This window comes from Cornus florida, unplaced genomic scaffold (genome assembly GCF_030987335.1).
Source record: "Cornus florida cultivar Cherokee Brave unplaced genomic scaffold, ASM3098733v1 CherokeeBrave_3.0.0_Hap2_Chr06, whole genome shotgun sequence".
NCBI lineage: Eukaryota > Viridiplantae > Streptophyta > Magnoliopsida > Cornales > Cornaceae > Cornus > Cornus florida.
Window position 1 is genome coordinate 46,868,908 of NW_026775576.1, and position 20,598 is coordinate 46,889,505.

At 33.0% G+C, this 20,598-nt stretch overlaps 3 protein-coding genes across 3 annotated transcripts; all 3 read left to right on the plus strand.

Moving 5' to 3' along the window:
* Positions 1–279: 279 nt before the first annotated feature.
* On the plus strand, positions 280–8,014 carry LOC132314035 (uncharacterized). The gene is made up of 9 exons (XM_059812956.1): positions 280–393; positions 2,377–2,562; positions 3,341–3,361; positions 3,474–4,661; positions 4,819–5,146; positions 5,984–6,238; positions 6,318–6,538; positions 6,672–7,018; positions 7,483–8,014. The coding sequence occupies exons 1-9, from the start codon at positions 280–282 to the stop codon at positions 8,012–8,014; spliced, it is 3,192 nt and encodes a 1,063-aa protein (XP_059668939.1).
* Positions 8,015–8,460: 446 nt separating this feature from the next.
* On the plus strand, positions 8,461–12,161 carry LOC132314036 (uncharacterized). Its single transcript, XM_059812957.1, is given in 5 exon segments — positions 8,461–8,678; positions 9,698–10,516; positions 10,518–10,890; positions 11,334–11,687; positions 11,880–12,161. Coding segments are annotated over 5 exon segments (2,046 nt in total).
* Positions 12,162–12,851: 690 nt separating this feature from the next.
* On the plus strand, positions 12,852–15,949 carry LOC132311431 (uncharacterized). Its single transcript, XM_059809334.1, has one exon. The coding sequence runs from the start codon at positions 13,156–13,158 to the stop codon at positions 15,538–15,540; it is 2,385 nt and encodes a 794-aa protein (XP_059665317.1). The 5' UTR covers positions 12,852–13,155; the 3' UTR covers positions 15,541–15,949.
* The last annotated feature ends 4,649 nt before the right edge of the window (positions 15,950–20,598 follow it).

Consider the following 20,598-nt stretch of genomic DNA (forward strand, 5'->3'; position numbering starts at 1 on the left):
CACACACACACACATTTGTATGTGTGTACGGACAGACTATCGAGATGAATATCTCTTTCTTTTGACAGGGGTGCAAGTGTTTGTACTATCTATACATTCTTCACTTCTCGTTTCAGGTTCCTTCCTTCATAACTAAGAAACCCATTTCTCTCTCTTACAATCTATAGCTATAATTTCTCTCTCTAGACATCTTTTTGATGGAATGGAAGGTTTAAAGGGTGGAAAGTAAAAAGGGGTTTTGTTATTGTGATTACATAAAAGCATAGTTTGAAAATAATGATGGAGAGGGTTTCTTTGTCTAACAAGGGGAAAGGGCCCAAAGAAGAGTTAGCTGATTTGGTGTTTTCATGGTCTCTTGAAGATATTAACAATGAGGATCTGTACAAAAATCAGGTCTACTTCTTGTTTCATTCTTAATTTTTTCTGATTCCTTTGAATCTTTGTGACAATTTTTGCTGCTTTTAGATTAAATTATTGATATATTTGGAATATAATATATAGTTGATTGATGCTTACCAATGGCATTAATGGACTTTAATCATGATTTTGTACCTAACACGATTTTGGCATAAATGGGCTGGGCTTTGTTCAGGCCCAATCCTATCAAAATTTCATGGTTTCATATCAGTATGAACATATAGAGGTTTCTGTTTTTCGTTATTTCTGTTTCTACTGCTCTGTGCTTTTGCTCTGTTGGTGATTCCTGATTAATAAAACATGCTCATGGGATTTATTTATTGTCTTGGATCAATTTATTGAACAATGTTGTATCATTTTTGTATTGACAAATCATAGTGAAAGTTTGTATGTTTTTGTTATGCAAAAATTATTACTGACTATTTAATATAATTTTTTTTTTTTTTTTTTTTTTTTTGTTAAAAATAATTTTATTTAATTTATGTTATAGTTTCAAAATTTCAGATTATGCTCATTTTTTTTTTTTTTGGGAAATGTTTTTCTTTTTCTTCTAGCTAATCTCTGAATTTCGATTGAAAATGGTAAACTCGCATGTGACGATCATTTGATTAGTGATTTTCATGAAACTTTTTCTTATCAACATAGTTAAAATTTATTTCATATTTTAATATGCTCATTTTCATTTAAACTTAGCAAGCTAAATTCCCATGATTTGTTTCCTGAAATGTCAGACTCATATTGTTCCCCTTTTTAACAACATGAAAAAGAACTGCTTTGACTCTATTAATTTATTTGTACCTTTTGTTATATCGACTCTTCTATATCACTTGTGTACCTGTGCCGACGCGACATGGATATGGTTAGAGGATATGCGTGAGATTGGACACCCTGATCCTTCATATGGATTGATGGAAAGGGAAAAAAAACTCAAATTTAATAGCAGAGATGAGTTTTCTATCTAAGAGATATATGGAAATCGTTTTCTTTTGCCACATCCCATTTAATTTGAGTATTAATTGAGTACATTCTTATAAAAAAACAGCTTTAAACATTACTATAATGAAACATATAATGAAATTACAAAGTTCGAAAACGATTATCTTCAGTAATGTTTTGGTCTTGAATTTTTATCACAATGTTATCATTTTCCATATCATTACTAAATTTATATTCAATATCTGATTTAGTTCCACTAATTTTTAAAAACTTCTGTCTCTATTACATTTCCCCAAGCTTCTAACATCATTGCCAATAGCATTATGTCATCAGCAAATAATATGCACAATGGAATGCCTCCTTGTAAGTCTCTCAATATTTCATCCAAGATTATCGTGAATACATATGGATTTAGTATTGAGCCTTGGTGTATTCCTAATTTTATTGGAAAATCATTAGTCTCCCCACTTATAGTATTAATTTTAGTTTTTGTATCCTTAAATATATCTTGAATAAGTTTGCAAATTTTGTAGGGATATGTTTTCTTCATAGAGCCAACCAAATTATATTTCTTGTTACTATAGCATATTTTTTCTAACCCTATGAAAATCGCGTGTAGATCTTTTTGTTTTCTTTTGCAATCTTCCACTAACTGCCTTAATGAGTAAACGGCCTCTATAGTATACCTCCCCAGCATAAACTCAAATTGGCTTAAAGCCATTTGATATCAAGATCTACCTTATCTTTCTTACTGCAAATACTGGAAGAACTGATGATTTTGCTGCTGTGGCTTGTGCTTACTAAGTGCTAAGTGGGAGCTTGCTTTTACTTATTGATTACATATCTTGCTCCTCGATTATTTCAGAAGTATAGTGTCAAAGCACCTACTTTATTGGTTAGGAAGCCATTTGAAAGGCCTCCTTATGCATTATGTATCAATGATTCTTTATCCTTTTGGTTGGATTATCTTTCCTTTATTGAATCTTCTGAGAACTAAATTTAAATTTCTTTGAATCTGTCCAGGTGGAGAAGATTCCTCTATCATTTCAATCGGAGGATAATTATCTTGGTTCATATGTTTTTCCTTTACTGGAAGAAACACGAGCAGAACTGGCTTCCAGTATGGAAATTCTATACAGAGCACCTTTTGCAGAAGTGATCTCTTTTAACGAGTGTAAGCTCCATGGAAAATTATTATACGATGTCAAGGTTGATTACTGGAAAAACAGATTTAATTGTCATGCCAAAGAGCCTTACAGAACGTTGCCTGGAGATATTTTTGTCATCTCGGATATGTAACCTGAGACTATTTCTGATTTACAACGGGCGGGAAGGACCTGGACTTTTGCATCATTCACTACTATCACGGAGGATGAGAATGAAGATGATAGCACAACTACTCGTTTTAGAATCAAAGCGTCAAAAGAAATTGAAGTCAAAGATGGGATGTGGAAGTCCATGTTCGTGGTTTTCTTGATAAATATAACAAGAAGCCAAAGAATATGGAATACATTGCACATGTTTACAAATATGAAGATTATCAAGAAAATCTTGCGCGCTGATTCTGTGGTAAGAAATATGACTAGATTAATGTTGCATAAACATTGGAATATTCAATTAAATACATGGTGGAAGTGAATAATTAAAAGTCAATATGGATTATGGAAGTGAATAATGCATGAACATAGTGATGCTAATGCTAATATCATTTTTGTAATGATTCAACACAATATAACTTCTTTTGAAGGGTTGGAAGAAGGAAGTAGAAAGTAAATAAAATCTTAAGGGAAAATATTACTGGTGACTACTTGGGACGCATGTTTGTCACAATGTATTGGTAATGTCAAAAATGTGTTTTCTTTTCATATAAATATAGATTGACAATCATTGTAACTTCATTTCCTTAGGTGTCCTTGCCTATGCCCACTTGAATCTTCCTTCCATATAAATGTATATTTGAGTTTCATATTCTCTTTTTGTCTTTTAGTTCTCATATGTTCTATCTCATGTACCTAAATTTCACTCTTTTCCGTTAATTGAGATCATAGTAGAAGTTAATTTCTTCTGATCTACACTTAACATTACGGGATCTTGGTTGATATTTTGATTGTGGCAAACAGGTTGAGGAAACATGTGATTGTTGTTATGGACATAACAATAGCCAATTAGCTGAAAGATTCAGTACAAGACTTTTGTCTAAGCTGAATGAATCTCAAACTGAGGCAATCATGGATTCTCTCCATAAAATGGAATGTAGACACAAGACTTCTGTGAAACTTATATGGGGTCCGTCTGGAACAGGGAAAACTATGACTGTCAGTATGATGCTGTTTAGCCTCCTAAAACTGAACCACAGGATCCTTACTTGTGCCCCAACAAATGTAGCAATAAAGGAAGTAGCCTCTCGGGTGCTAAAGATGGTTAAAGAATCATTTAAAGCTGATTCTGCAAGGGATTCTTTGTTTTGTTCATTGGGGGATATTTTATTATTTGGGAATGAGGACCAACTGAAAATTGGATCAGAAATTGAGGAGATCTATCTGGAATATCTTGTTAAAAGACTTGTAGAGTGCTTAGGACCATTGACCGGTTGGAAGCATTGTTTAAATTCCATGATAGATTTTCTTGAAGATTGTGTTTCTCACTACCAAATTTTTGTTGAAAATGAATTGTTCATGGCAAAAGAACTTTGCGAAGAAGGTGAACCTACCGAGGTGGAATTCAAATCATTTCTTGAGTTTGCAAGAGACCGATTCAAATCTACTGCATTACCACTCAGGAGATGTTTATTTAAATTCTGTACCAATTTACCAAAGCGTTACATTCTGGAACATAATTTTCAAAACATGGTATCTCTTATTAATTTACTTGATTCGTTGGAAATGTTGTTTCAAGAAAATGTGGTTTCTGAAGAATTGGAGGAGCTTCTTTCACGTCAGGAAACAGTTGAAGACACTTCTGAGGCTCTTGTGGATACGTCCTTACTGCTGCTGTGCATGAGACGAAGCAAGTGTCTTTCTGTTTTGAGAACTCTTCGGCTTTCTCTGGAGAAACTTAACCTTCCAAGTGTTATGAACATAGATTCAATAATGGAATTTTGTTTTCAAAGAGCTTCCTTAATTTTCTGCACTGCTTCCATTTCATATATGCTTCATTGGGTGGAAATGGAACCACTGAACTTGCTTGTTATTGACGAAGCTGCCCAGTTGAAGGAGTGTGAATCAACCATACCCCTTCAACTTCCGGGTATTAGGCATGCTATTCTCATTGGTGATGAACGCCAGTTACCAGCAATGGTCAAGAGTGAAGTAAGTCAATTCTAGTAGTGATGAATTATAAATTCTAGAGATAACTAGATTTTTGCATGGTTTTCTCAGAAAATTTTTACATTTTTTTTTCTTTCTTCTTTTTTCTATATTGATTTTATAATGGCATCTTTGACACATTGAATATATTTATTAATAGGTTTCTGGTAATGCTGGTTTTGGAAGAAGCTTATTTGAAAGATTGAGTTCATCCAGTCATCCCAAGCATCTGCTTAATATACAATATAGAATGCATCCGAAAATTAGTTTCTTCCCTAATTTAAAATTTTATCACAAATCTATCTTGGATGCACCAAATGTTAACAGTAGAAGTTATGAGAGACACTATCTTCCAGGTCCAATGTTTGGTCCTTACTCTTTCATAAATGTTATTGGCGGAAAAGAAGAACTGGATGATGCTGGACATAGCCGGAGAAATATGGTTGAGGTAGCTATTATTTTGAAGATAGTGCAGGATCTGTACAAAGGTATATCAAGTGCAAACTAAAAATGTCTGTAGTACAAAATTAACTTTGTTCCTTGACATACTATGTGTTTATAGAACATGGTTTCATGTTCCTATCTCACTTTTACATCATCATCTACAGAAAACTATTATCAAGTGCAAACTAAAAGTGTCTGTAGTACAATATTAACTTTGTTACTTGACATACTATGTGTTTTATGAAATGATTTCATGTTCCTATCTCACTTTTACATCATCATCTACAGAAAACTATTTTTCATTTTTATTATTATTATTTTTATATTAAATCATTTTTTGAGTTTGCAGCAATATGATTGCATTGCATAGTAACTGTCTAAGTTGATCTCTTTAATTGGACAATATGGGCACTGAGGGTCAAGTTAAAGAGATTTGGCAAGAATAATATTATCTTTTGTAAGAAAGGAGACCGATTAAGGTTTCATTAACCATTGAAGATATATATATAAGGAGAGAGAGAGAGAGAGAGGGAGAATACTTGATATGACGAACCTATTTTATGAATTTTCTCCCCCTTCTTTCCGATAACCCAATAGAGTGTCAAAGAATAAAATAAAATTGTAAGCAGGATTAGATAGAATTAAATACCAAAATATTGACATATGGTTACTTTATGGAGGAAGTTTTCATACTATTTTCCCAACAAATTTGATGGAAAACTTCCTCAAGTCTTATCCTTTCTTATCCCTGCTTAGTTTAAGTTATCCAGGTAAGTAAGCTCTACAAAGAATATTATTGGGGCTGTTTCAAACTTTTAGTTGTTAACGTATGCTATTAGTTTGGTTTTTCTTTTTGATGCACGTATTATATTCATGTACAGCTTGGATTAATGGCTCTAAAAAGAATCTTAGCATTGGTGTGGTGTCTCCCTGTGCTGCCCAAGTTGTGGCAATTCAAGAAAAACTTGGACGGAAGTATGAGAACCTTGCTGGTTTCATGGTGAAGGTGAAGTCTATTGATGGGTTCCAAGGTGGAGAGGAAGATATCATGATAATATCTACTGTAAGAACTAATAGTAGAGGATTCATCGGGTTCATATCCAGTCCTCAAAGAACTAACATTGCTTTGACTAGAGCTCGTTACAAAGTTAAAGAAATTTTTATCGTGATTTCTTTCTAATCTTCATATTTAGAACATGACCTTTCCACATCTTTCCAGGCACTGTCTTTGGGTTCTTGGAAATGAGAAAACCCTATCCAACAGTGGATCAGTATGGGCAGAGTTAGTCCAAGATGCTAAGGATCGTCAATGTTTCTTCAATGCCGACGAAGACAGTGATATAGCCAAAACAATATTAGATGTGAAGAAAAACCTTGATCAACTTGATGATTTGCTTAATGGGGCCAGTACACTTTTCAAAAGTGCAAGGTGGAAGGTATATAGCTTCTGGTTGCCAAATATTTATTGTCCAATCTTTTCCAATTTCTAGAATAATTTTGTAGCTTTATCATTTGGATTATTGGTCTTTGGCTTTATTCTAAAAGTTTCTTGCCCACTTGATCTCCCAGGTTCTTTTCAGTGATCAATTTAGAAAGTCATTTGGAAAATTGATGTCTGTCCATTCAAAGAAGTCTGTTTTGAACCTTTTACTTAAGCTATCTAGTGGTTGGCGACCTAAGAAAAGGAGTGTGGACTCAGTTTGTGAAAGCTCTTCACAGAGCGTTAAACAATTCAAGGTTGAAGGGCTCTATGTTGTATGCACAATTGACATAGTGAAGGAATCTAGGTACATCCAAGTTTTGAAGGTTTGGGACATATTGCCTTTAGAGGAGATCTCGAAATTGGTGAAATGTCTTGATAGCATAATTGCAATGTACACCGATGATTTTATCAAGCGCTGCAAATGTCTTGAGGGGTATGTCTGTTCTTTTGCATGCTATTGGAAATGACCTATTGTTGCTAAATGCTAAGGTGCTATTTGGTTCATGAATTTGGTGATGGAAAACGGAAGTCATTGCAGAACACATCAATACTTTTCATGTTCGTTCACCACAGAAAATAGATTCAAAATGGAATATGAAGAAAAAAATTGTAATTCTACATTTAATTTCCCTATCCCTTCTCTCAATTCTTGTCCAATTTTAATGAATTTTAAATTTCAGTCACATCTAATAATGAGAAAAAATTGCAAAGATTTGTTTGAACAAATCTTTTTCCTATTGTTTTCCTTTTCTTCGCTAAATCTTTGAACAAAACAGAGCCTAAGTTTTAATTGATGCTGCCTTATTTTGATTGTTGAAACTATAAATGATTTAATTATATATTTGAGTTTCAAAGAGTTCTTTGCTTTCTTTTAAATTTAATTTTTTTCGTGTTTAGGGACTTGGAAATTCCAAAGAGTTGGGTGACCTCTTATGACATTGTCCGGTTTCAGAATATTCGCAACACTGAATTTGGGAGTGAATCAAGTGTTGCAGCTGTTGATTGTAGAAGTTATGTTGAGAATTCAAAGGTTAGTGAAAGCTTGTTGCTGATGAAATTCTACTCATTATCATCTGGTGTTGTGAGTCACCTGCTTTCTGGCTGCGATGGTGGGGAACTGGATCTCCCCTTTGAAGTAACAGATCGGGAGCTGGAAATTATTCTCTTTAGTAAAAGCACCTTTATAGTTGGACGGTCAGGCACTGGAAAAACTACTGTTTTGACCATGAAATTATTTCAAAAGGAGCAACAACACCATATGTCTACAGATGGATTTTATGTAGTTGAGAGCAGTGCCACTAAGAGTACTAGCCAGATAAACGAGTTTAGTGAGTGCATCGGAGAGACTAAGGGAACTGCATTTCGCCAGCTATTGTTACAGTTAGTCCAAAATTGTGTTATGCTATCAAACAACATGTTTCACAGCTGAAAAGGTGCGTATAATTTTCGAGTTTGGAGTTGTTGGAATACACTCTATTTTGTTAGCATGATCATCTTTGCCTTTTCCCATTTAAATAATGTCAGGCCAAATGAATTAACTTTTTTCTGTTTGTTTTGTTATGCTAAATGCTAGACTATTTATTTTCTTATTGGTGGCAAGGGTGTGAACTACTGATCAGTCAATTAAAGTGGCTATTCCAACCTATTTGGTATTGCTAACTTTGCATGATAAGATGTTATATGCTTGTCAGGACATTTAGACTGATACAGACACTTGTAGAAGTCCCATAAATCATTTCTGTTAGATGAAAAGCAGGCATGTACATATAGACTGATACAGACACGGGTGACGGGAGTAGAAAATAATGACAACTCACCAGTCATGTGACCATTGGCTCCGGAATCCAGAACCCAAGTAGGTTTTCCCGCTTTAACATGAAAAGCAGGAGTACCTGTGATGCAGCAGCGGGTAGGGGCGATTCGAAATTAAGAATAAGAATGAGATTGAGAGAAAAAGGGAAGAAGAATGGAGGGAAGAGAAATCAGAAGAGAAGAAGAATTCAGAAGAAGAGAAATCAGAAGAGAAGAATAATAGAGGGGGAAGAAATCACGATAATCTCAAAATTCAAAATCAATAATAATCATCAAAAGCTGTATTTCACAATGTCTAAACCAACATATAAATAGGCATTGAAGAAAAACCCTAAAATTCCTATTACCTTAAAATAAGACCCTAAAATTCAATAATAATTATAAAAGCAAAAGCCCTAATTCTATCTTTCTTTCCCACGTCTCCAATAGTAGGTGTGGGCCATATGGACTTCAAGCTCTCGGGCTAGGCTCTCCATCATTCCAACGGTTGAGAAGAACTCTCCTCCGGAGAGTAAATGCAAATGCATATCTTCAAAAAGTAAGAGTCAATATAATAATGTTGTTTTGCTACAATCCATGTAAAATCTGAAGCTGGAAGGTAATTGTGAACATCCCAAATACGATCAATCCAATCCACCTTATATCGCATGATGTCATATATATATATATATATTGCAATGCCTTCCTTTCCAAGTTCATTTAAATTATGATTTGGTGTGGCAAGCTCCATTGAAGCTCGCCACATGCTTCCTTCTTACTGGTAGACAATTTCTCTCTTGATTCACACCTTATGCGTGAGCCTATATGGCAATATTTGAATTGTTTTGACCTTCATGGTATAAAGTCTTGAATGTCCCATGATGCCCTAATATGATCCTTTTTCAAATAATCAGGCAATAATCCAGCGTGGCAAGTTCTCTAGGACTCGCCACATGTCGTCTTTCCATTTGACCAAAAATAATGGGATAAACACTTTTCATTCTCATAATTTCTTCCTATATAAAGGAGCCTTCACCATTGTATTGTAGATGAATTAAGAGAGAATGTAATGAAAGAGATGTAGCCCTTTGGGCTTTGTGTGTCGTAGATGTAAGCCCTAGTGACTGAACCACATATATCCTTGTCTTCTTCATGTTTTAATTTCTCTCTTCAACTTTTATTTTTTGCTTTGCAACACTTACCTTCTAAAGACTTCTAGAGAATTGTCTTGTAGAATTAAAATATACTCTTGTATGCGTATATTAATACATGTTAGCGGCAGGATTCTTTTTCCTAATGATAGTCCTATTTATTTGTACAGCTTCGCCCATGGTGGAAATTTTTCAGCAGAAAACAGTTCAATTAATATGGATGATATGGAAGAATTTAAAGATATCCCAGATTCTTTTGTTGAAATTCCTCCTAACAAATATCCTCTTTTCATAACGTTTCATAAGTTCTTAATGATGCTTGATGGAACATTGGGTAATTCATACTTTGAAAGATTCAGTGATTTAAGGGAATTTTCTCATCATAAAACTGGAACTTCAAGATCAGTTGCATTGCAAACTTTCATAAGAATGAAGGAAGTTGACTATGACAGGTTCTGTTCATTTTACTGGCCGCATTTCCATACCAAGCTAATAAAGAAGCTTGATCCTGCTGTAGTGTTTACCGAGATAATTTCCCATATAAAAGGTGGCCTGCAAGCAGGGGGGACCCTTGATGGTAAACTTAGTCGAGAAAATTATGTTTTACTCTCTGAGGGCCGGGTGTCCCCTTTGAGCAAGCAGAAGAGAGAGGTAATCTATGATATTTTTCAAGATTATGAAAAGATGAAGATGGAAAAAGGTGAATTTGATATAGATGATTTAGTAATTGATCTTCATCATCGACTACAAAAGGAAAGGTTTGAGGGTGCTGAAATGGATTTTGTTTATATTGATGAAGTGCAAGATCTTACCATGAGACAAATTGCTCTTTTTAAACATGTTTGCAGAAATGTTGACGAGGGCTTTGTTTTTTCGGGTGATACAGCACAAACTATTGCAAGGGGGATTGATTTTAGATTCCAAGAGATACGACTATTGTTCTACAATGAGTTCATTTCGAAATCAAGAAGTAATGAATCTGATGGAAAAAAAAGAGAAGGGACAAATATCGCAAATTTTCAATCTGACTCAAAACTTTCGTACCCATGCTGGTGTACTTAATTTAGCACAAAGCACAATTGATCTTCTTTACCGTTTCTTTCTTCAATCTATTGATGTTGTGAAACCTGAGACCAGTCTTATATATGGTGAAGCACCAATTTTACTTGAGTCTGGGAATGATGAAAGTGCAATTGTTACTATTTTTGGAAACAGTGGAAATGCTGGTGGCAATATTGTAGGATTTGGTGCTGAGCAGGTCATATTAGTACGTGATGATCGTGCTAGGAAGGAAATTTCTGACTTTGTGGGAAAGAAAGCCCTTGTTCTTACTATAGTGGAGTGCAAGGGCCTAGAGTTTCAGGTGAACCTTAACTTTAAACTATTTATTTATTTATCTTCTGTTTCTTTAAATGGTCACTGTTACATTATTTTTTATTGAAGCAGCCACCTGTAATGTGTTTGAGAGAAGCAAAATTATAGTTAGTAGTGGTTCCCTACATGTCTCAGTTTCCACATGGTGAACAGCAAAGATAACCCTTCTGCTGCTATATTATATATATATGATTGCGACTCTGTTTGTCAATTCATTTATTATTATTCCGGGGCTTGTGCTACCTCTCCCCTTAAATCGATGAATCTATGAAAAGAAAAAGAGAAACAAAAAATGTGTCTCTTTTAGATTATTCAATCAAATTGCTATCCGTTGGGGCTATGGTTTATTTAAAGTGTTGTTGGAGACACTTAATACATCTCCATTAAATATTATCTTCTGTTCATGGACTCCTCTTGTAATATTATTTGTAGGATGTATTGCTGGACAACTTTTTTGGGTCTTCCCCTCTGAAAAATCAGTGGAGAATAATATATGAATTTATGAAGGAACAAGATATGCTAGATGCTACTTCTCCCAAATCATTTCCAACATTTAGTGAGACAAAACACAGTATCTTGTGTTCTGAACTGAAGCAACTATATGTAGCTATCACTCGCACAAGGCAAAGGCTATGGATTTGTGAGAACATCGATGAACTATCCAAGCCTATGTTTGATTATTGGAAGACATTGTGCCTGGTCCAAGTGAAGCAACTCGATGATTCACTCGCACAGGCAATGCAAGTTGTAAGCAGCCCAGAGGAGTGGAAGTCACGGGGTATAAAGGTCTGCTTTATCTATCTTTATATCTTCACCGCTGCTACTTTCTTGTTGTCATTGCTAAAAGTCAGAATTACTCTTTCTTGTTGGTGGTGCTACTATTAATAATAACAAAGTATGTTCCTTTAATTTTAACAACCTTTGTTTTCTTGTGTGTCAATGATTCTGCTCATACATATGATCTTTGTGTTTTTGCAGCTCTTTTGGGAAAATAACTATGAGATGGCAACAATGTGCTTTGAAAGAGCTGGAGACACAATGTGGGAGAAAAGGGCTAAGGCTACTGGCCTTAAAGCATCAGCTGACCGTTTGCGTGGTTCAAATCCTGAAATGTCTTCTACTGTACTTAGGGAGGCTGCTGAAATCTTTGATTCGATTGGTAGGACTGAGTCTGCAGCAGAATGTTTTTGTGATCTGGGGGAGTATGAAAGAGCAGGTATTTGTTTTTTCCTTATTTTTATAAAAGTAATATTAGTTTGAAAATATTGTTTAGGAAATTAGTTTATTATGCTCTTCATATATCTAGTTTCTTATCTCCATTAGAAAATGAAATCTGGTTTTACTTAAATCTGTCTGAATGCTGAAAGCTTTTGTGGCATCACAAATTGGGAGTATTGTGGTGGGTGGAGGATGTGAAATATCTTTTGGGAGAGGAGTATCGTAATAGAGATCTAATTTAAGATATGTTCAGTAATGCGCAAGAAGATTATTAGATGGAATATTTTTTTTTTAGCCATTGGTTTTTCGTAGGAAATGATTCTCCATTTTTTTTTTTTTTTTTGGTGGCTCTATCTGTCTATCTATTTTGTAATTTTTGTTTGATCTTAAGAGGATGCATTTACTTGTCTAATTATATATGTTGTGGGATTATGTATTGTATGAAATGCCTGAAAGTTATTGCATTCAGTTGAAATATTTTTGGGTGGTAGGATAGCACCAAGATAAGTTCACTATAGTATCATCTCTTTTCATTTTTAAGGCTAGAACTTAAATCTCAGATTGAAACTCTTTAACAATTAATAGCAGCTATACTGTTTGCTTTTTTTCTTTTCATCTCATTCTGATGGTATTGTTATAATCTTCAAGTATCTAGTGTTTAAGCAGAATTTTTAATCCATTTTTTGCTTGGAAAAGTTTGACATTCAGATTGTTACTCTTTTTGCTGCAGGTAGAATTTATTTGGAAAAATGTGGGGAATCCAAGCTGAAGAAAGCTGGTGAATGTTTTTCTCTAGCAGGATGCTATTTGCATTCAGCGGAAGTGTATGCTAAGGGCAATTATTTTTCCGAGTGCTTATCAGTTTGCACCAAAGGAAAATTATTGGACTTGGGTCTTCAATGTATCCAATACTGGAAACAACATATTCCTATGAATGGTGATATGATCACAAGATGTAGTGAAATAAAAAAAAATTGAACAAGAGTTTCTGGAGAGTTGTGCACTTAACTATTTTGAGCTTAAAGATAACAATTCCATGATGAAATTTGTTAGGACTTTTCATTCAATGGATTTGAGGCGCAATTTCTTGAAGTCTTTGGATTGCCTTGATGAACTCTTTTTGTTGGAAGAAGAATCAGGAAACTTTTTGGAGGCGGCAGAGATTGCAAAGCTGAGAGGAGATCTTCTACTGGAAGCTGAGCTGCTAGGGAAGGCTGGACATTATTGTGATGCATCATTGCTCATTCTCTGGTATGTGTTTTCCAACTCACTATGGATTTCTGGAAGCAAGGGTTGGCCATTGAAGCAGTTTGCACAAAAGAAAGAACTCTTAGCAAATGCCAAATTGTTAGCAAAGAAAGAATCATATGCTTTCTCAGAATCCTATGTTTTCTATGAATCTGTTTGTACTGAGGTTAACATTTTATCGAATGAACAGAGTAAGTTGTTTGAATTGAATAACTATTTCAATGCCTCCCAACGACAGAAAAGCCTCAGGGGAGAAATTTTATCCATTAGAAAAATTCTGGATGCTCATTTTCATTTCAATACCTTAAAGTATGCATGGGAAGATGAATTGATAGTGGATCTGACAAATCATTCAGAAGAAAAAATTTCACAGAACCTTGTGTCTGTTGAAACACTGGTTTACTTTTGGAATATGTGGAAAGAGTATGTCGTAAATATCTTTGAGTATCTTGGGTGTCTTGAAACCCAAAATGTTAGTAAATATCAAGGTTTTGGTGAGTTCTGTTTGAATTATTTTGGCGTGCGAAAGCAGTTCAATAATCTGAATATCACTTATGTTTTGATGAACTCTGATGCCGATTGGGTGAGAGAACTTGACGACAGATTTCTCCGAAGTAGTGGAAAGTTGGTATCTGTTGATGTTCACCAGTTTGTCTCAGCTGCCCGGACTCATTGGCATGCAGAATTACTTGCTGTTGGAATGAAGGTGTTGGTGAAGCTTGAAGCCCTCTATAAGTTCACTGCCAGGAATTCCTCATCTGTGTTTTGCCAAAGCATATGTCTCATTCATATATTTGAGGTTACAAAGTTTCTCCTAGAGTCCAAGTTTCATGATCTCAAGCACCATGATACTAGGAAATTGCAGACATTTTTTGAACTATCTACCGAGTACTTCCAAAAAGTGTTTCCTTTTGACTGGAGAGAATCATTGGCAGAGAATATGATTTCTCTGAGGGGAACTGAGCTTTCAAGGAAGTTGCTTGAAGAAGTTATTTGTAGGAACCTCAAAGGTAAACTGACATATGGACAAATAGGGAGGGTGGTAATGGTGTGGCTTGGATCTAAAACGCCAGCTGATGAACTATGCGAGGAGTTTGTTAAAAGGTTTGATGTGGATTCATCATGGAGGGTATTCGTTGAGAATCTCAGAGGGAAAGAAGATATAGAATCTTCACCTTCCAGCAGTTCTATTGAGGCTGTTGGGGTTTCTTTGGTTCACGAATTCCTTAAAGCTATGGAAGATACTTTTAATGTTAATTGGAGGAATGAAATTGACTATATATCACCTAGTTGTTTCTTGTATCTTGTTGAGCACCTTCTGATCTCAGCATCTTACGTGCAGGAGGAGGGATACTTTCTCACTACAAAGTCTTCATTTATTGAGTGGCTTTTTCATCTGCAACCAAACACCAACCCCAGTGCCAATTTAGTAACTGATGTGCAAATGCCTAAGTACGTGATATTTGGTTTTGTGTCTCGCAGCCTCCAGCAATTTGTTTATAATAAGAAGGAAACGGCAGATAGGATTAAAAATTCTAACATTAATTTTAATTACTACTATCCACTGCTGGTGCTGAGACTTTTTGTTTTATTGTGTTTACTTTGTGCGGGTACTGGATATTATTTTGATGTACTTTTTACTTTGCTGTGGTGGAATGATATTACTTCAAAGTTACCAAGGGAATTCTTCACTGCCCTTCGGAACGATAGAAAAATTTATGACTTTAGTGTATTTGAAGGTGTAAAAGTAAGTGTTGCTGAAGCATTTAAAAAGATAGGGGACCCTCTTGTGGTAGTGAGCTTGGGAGGAGATTGTTCAGAGTTACTTTTCCCTGATGCCATTTTTGTGGACATGAGAGATATGCAATGCAAAGAGGATATCATGAGAGTGTTGTTTCCCACGAATACCAAAGCTTACCAAGGGAAAAAGGTAGCTGTTGAAGAGACTTCAAGGAATTCATGGGGTGAAAAAAATTCTCTGAACTGTGATGATCAGGGGAAGTGTTATATTGTACAGTCTTGTAGTTTTGCTTCCATGGAAGATCGGAGCACAAACACTAAGAATGGAAAGGAAGGCAACCTGCAAACAGATTGGGGGCTTTTATGGGAAATTTCCGATATTTTAAAGCCTCTGGATGATAAAAGAGAGGGAATTTTGATGAAATGTAGTTGAAGACACAAATGCTTTAGAGTGAGGCACCATATGACAGCAAGGCTGAGGGTAAGGGAACTAGCAACTCTAATGAAGACACTATGAAGTCGGCTAATGTTTCCTCCGAAGCACAAAACAAGGGGAAGGGAAACAGCAAGTCCAAGAAAAGCGGGAAGGGAAACAGAAGTCCAAGAAAGGCAGAAAATGAATAGCTATGCACTGTCAAAATCTCAAGGTGGTGGTATTATTACTAAGATATGTTACTATTCTATATGTAAATGTTACAACTGTGAATTGATAGAAAATATAAACTGGTCGTTTATCAATATGTGATAGAAAGGGATTGTGCTACTCTAGGTGGTAGCTTATTTTCTGTTTACCCAACTTTATCAAGTTTTGGTAAATGAACCTAGAAAGTAAATTGAGATCATATTGTGTTCCTTCAGTATTTTCTCATGAAAAGCTTTGATTCCAAGTGTTTCCACATAAAAATCAATGATAGACCATCAGTCCAATTTTCATACTCCCACTTCCTTATATCAGATGTCTCTTTTAGGGAGTAGAACTTTTTAAGAGGATATGTAATTATTGCATTGATCCCTTTAAAAATTACAAACATACCTTTTCAATTTTAAATATATATATAATTAAGTTTGAATTTTTTTTAAAATTTTAAGGGTATTTTATGGAAATATGTGAAATATGTTGTTTAAACTTTAGTAAGTAGACAAGTATTTTGGAATAACCTAAAAAAGAAAGATAAACAACTAATCTTCGAACTATCTTCGAAGCAAATTAATAACAGATCAAGACATAATTGTGCGTACTAACAGACAATTTACATTCAACAAAAACAAATAAAAAAATCAGGAATTTCTATGAAGCATATTGTAAACAGGGGCAGCACCACCACCAATGAGAGGATTAAGAAATAAACAAAGACTGCTTTTTTAGTGAGGGACAAATACCGTGAATCTGATCCCACAAATCGGTGGCGATAGCAAAACAATTTGAATGGACCAATCATGACAAAGCAATTTGATACATGTACTCTGCGCGTAGAAAGGAAGAAAAAAAGTAGTCAGTTGAAGGGGAGCGGGTAGAGAAGAAAGAAAAAGAAAAATAAAAAGGGTTGGTTGCCAAATATTTGTAATGTGCTCCGTACGTAATCCTATGGTATTATCTATACATATTATGGCATATTTTATATAAATATCAATATCTATATTATTATTAAAAATACAACCGTGTCAAGAATTTCAAATCATCATTATCTATAAATAAGTAATTAAAAATAAATAAATAATAAAATAAGTAAATCATAAATTACAAATTAAAATACAAACATAAAGTTTTACAACTCCTCACCATTATTAAAACATAAGTTACCAAATTTTTTTTTTTTAAAATACTATTATATATATTATTATTAAAAGTACAAGAAGTGTCAAGTATTTCAAATAATTAATCGAGCACACTTGGGTGGCAGAAGAGAGAGTGGATCTCCACAAAAAGGTCCTGTTTGAATTCTTATGCATGTCAATTTTTTTTACAATTTCTCTAAGTTGTTCCATTTTATTTAATAAATCTTATCATTAGTTATTTATAGTTTTTTGTTATGTTTGAAAATTCTTAATGGGAATTACAGTTATTATGTATGATATTGTAGGATGACCTTGTCCATGTCAATATTTTTTTATCATTTCTCTAAGTTGTTTCATTTTATATAATATATTTTATTTTTATTTTGCATGTTTGAAAATTCTTAATGGGAAATACAATTATTGTGTATATTGGAGGAAGACTTTGACAATGGATGGTAACCAATGTGTTTTATTTAACGTGAGATTTTAATTACAAAAATAACTTTAATATTTATTGACCAAAAAAAGTCTCGTAGTCTATTTACCTATTGTTAGTTCCCTCTGTTAAGGACATGGAGAAAGAGAACAAAAGGAAATTTTGTGGGTAGCATGGAATTGGTATTTTAGAATTGAAATTGCATAAAAATTAGTTTAAAGTGAACTCCTAGAAAAAAAAAATAATAATAAAGGTTTTTTTAACTGATTTTCCTTCCATTTTAATTCCAAGATACCAATTTTATGTTACCCGACATAACATCAATAATTCTGTATAAAATGAAAATTCTTGCATTTAAATTTGCATATAGAAGAATGGTGACGACTGTACACTTTTCCAAAATTAGATATATTTTTTAACTCTATTTAAAACTGTTTTTTTTTTTTTTTTAATTAACTTTTGAAATGCTTTATGTTTTACAATTTATTAAAATTATTATTTTATTATTATCGATTTTACATTTGTCCTTATTTCTTGATTTTTTTTTTTTTTTTTTTTTTTTTTTTTTTTTTTTCTTACAAAATTTGATAGGATTAGGTTTGTCCAGCTTAGGGTAATCCTTGTGCATGTCAATTTTTTTTTTACAATTTCTCTAAGTTGTTTGGTTTTACTTAGTAAATCTTATAGTTAGTTATTTATAGATTTTTTTTTTTTTTTTTTTTTTTTTTTGCTTGTTTGAAAATTTTAGTGGGAATTACAACTATCATGTATATTATACGATTTTGTTAATTTTACATTCATCCTTATTTCTTGATATTTTTTTTTTCATGTGAATTTGATGGATTTGGTTTGTCCAATTTAGGATTTTTGGTTAAGTGTATTTTTTTTTTCTTTTTTTCATTCTTATTTTATTCTATTTGATTATGATTCTATTGATTTTACTTTTACTATTATTTTTCGAGGTTTTAATTTTTTTTTTTAAATTTAATTATTTCTTCTATTCTATTTGAGTATGAATATACAATTTCTCTAAGTTGTTTAGTCTTATTTAATAAACCTTATTGTTAGTTATATATATATATTGCATGTTTGCAAATCCTTAATAGAAATTGCAATTATTATGTATATTGTACGATTTTATTGATTTTACCTTTGTCCTTAATTCTTGATTTTTTTTTTTTTTCTTGTAGAATTCGATGGATTAGGTTTGTCCAGTTTAGGGTTTTTGATTATATTCTCTTTTCTTCTTCTTTTTTCATTATTTCTTCTATTCTATTTTATTATGATTTATTGATTTTCCTTTTGCAGTTATTTTTTGAGGTTTCAATTTAAAAATAATTTTAGTTCTTTTTCTTATAGGTATATTCATATTTATAAGCTAGAGTTGTATGTCCCAAATATGAGTGATTTTTTTTGTCTAATTCAATTAGTACTCAATTGGCTGGAAAAAAGAGTTGTATGTGGGCACAGTGGTCCTTAATTTATTGTTTCCAAGGAATAATTGACCAAATATATAAGTGCATCCCTTCCTTATCACGTAGCCTAATTCATGACAATTGACAATTCAGCTGGGTAAGTAACAATCATATTATTTTAGACACTCTTTATATATTAAAATAATTTATCTTTCTCAATTCCGTAAGAAACTCAATTAATTTAGATTTTACTTTTTATCTTTTAAAATTTTATGTTGTTGACCTGTTGTAATTTACAATTATGTCTAATTGCTTAAAATATAATTTTAATATTTATTTGAGAGTAATATTTATTTTTTATTGGTAAGAATTATTTAAATGAGAAAAACTTCTTAAACTTTAATTTTTACTCTTAAAATTGTGTTTGTTAGTTGTTACCAATAAATGTGTAAAAAGACAATACACCTAACTTCATAAATATATAAAATTTCAATTAATCAAAACAAGTTGCTAATTAATTATTTGTAATATTGCAAGATGATCCCCACACATACGAATTGGGTAAAAACTTTGGTATACTTCATACACAATCAGTATAGCCCAAAAAAAATAATTGAGAATAAACTTCATGCACAAGCATAAATTCTAGAACACATTTTTTTTTTTGAGTAATTAATTCTTGTACACATTTGCTTATTAAATCATCTTTACTTTCTCAACTAGATCTCGAAACTGACATTCAAACTGAGATAATTAATTCTTAGTTGCGTGAACACAAAAACACACTGAAATTTAATTTTTATTTTCGAAAATTCAAGCAAGTTGTATAGATAGGTGGATAATTACGTAAGGGTTGGCCCATGAACAAATAGGCCCAATAGAAAGGCAAAGGACTTGTAAAATTGACAAGTCAAGTAAAGGCCCACTGTTGGATGTTGGGCCTTTTGATTTTTGCTCGCTTTACGCTCTTTAAAGCCTACTGTGTCATTGTTTCTTGCCTCCAAGTTGTGTGGGCTACACTTATTGGGCTCACTGCAAATATGCATACAATTCTCAGAGAAAATAAAAATAAAAAATTAGATCAGTGGTTATGAACAGTCCGGTTATACCCTTATTTTACAACCACAGTTTTGTTCTATAAATACCATATATTCAATATAAATATTCTAGCCTTAAACACAAGTAAATATTCAATAATATCATATATATAGTTTCATCTATATATCTCTTCAAACTTACCCAGAATATGACATGCGCATATGAAATGGGCACCTTAATGATTTATTTTGAGAATTGAATTTCACATACATTACCAGTTGCCATCCATTATAATTGCAACATTGGATTTTTAGCTTTAGATGTTGGCTTACTTTATAAAACTGACTTTCAACCCTTCATAAAAAATCCATGACCTTTCTTCATTCTCTCTTCAAATTCCATATTTAAAATTATTTTTCTATATATTTGGGAGCATGGGCATAATGGTTTTTCTGGAACCAAACATAAATAAAGACCAAGGACAAGTCAATTATTAAGTTTTTGTTTGTGGAGCCAAACATAAATAAAGGGCTGCCACGAGTCATGTGATGAGTCCTTACCATATCAATTATTTGTGTTTGTCCAAACATAAACAAAGACGACCACAAAGTCAAGTAATTATTTGGATTGGCGGGGGAAACATAACAGAGACTACTAAGACAGTTAGAGCTACAATATATTCATAAAAAATTAACAAATTACCTAAATAAAAAATAAATTATTTTTTATGCGATATATTCATAAAAAATTAAGAAATTACTTAAATTGTTTTAAAATAATCTACTTAAGATTTTTATTTTAAAAAATAATTTCAAAAATTAAAAGT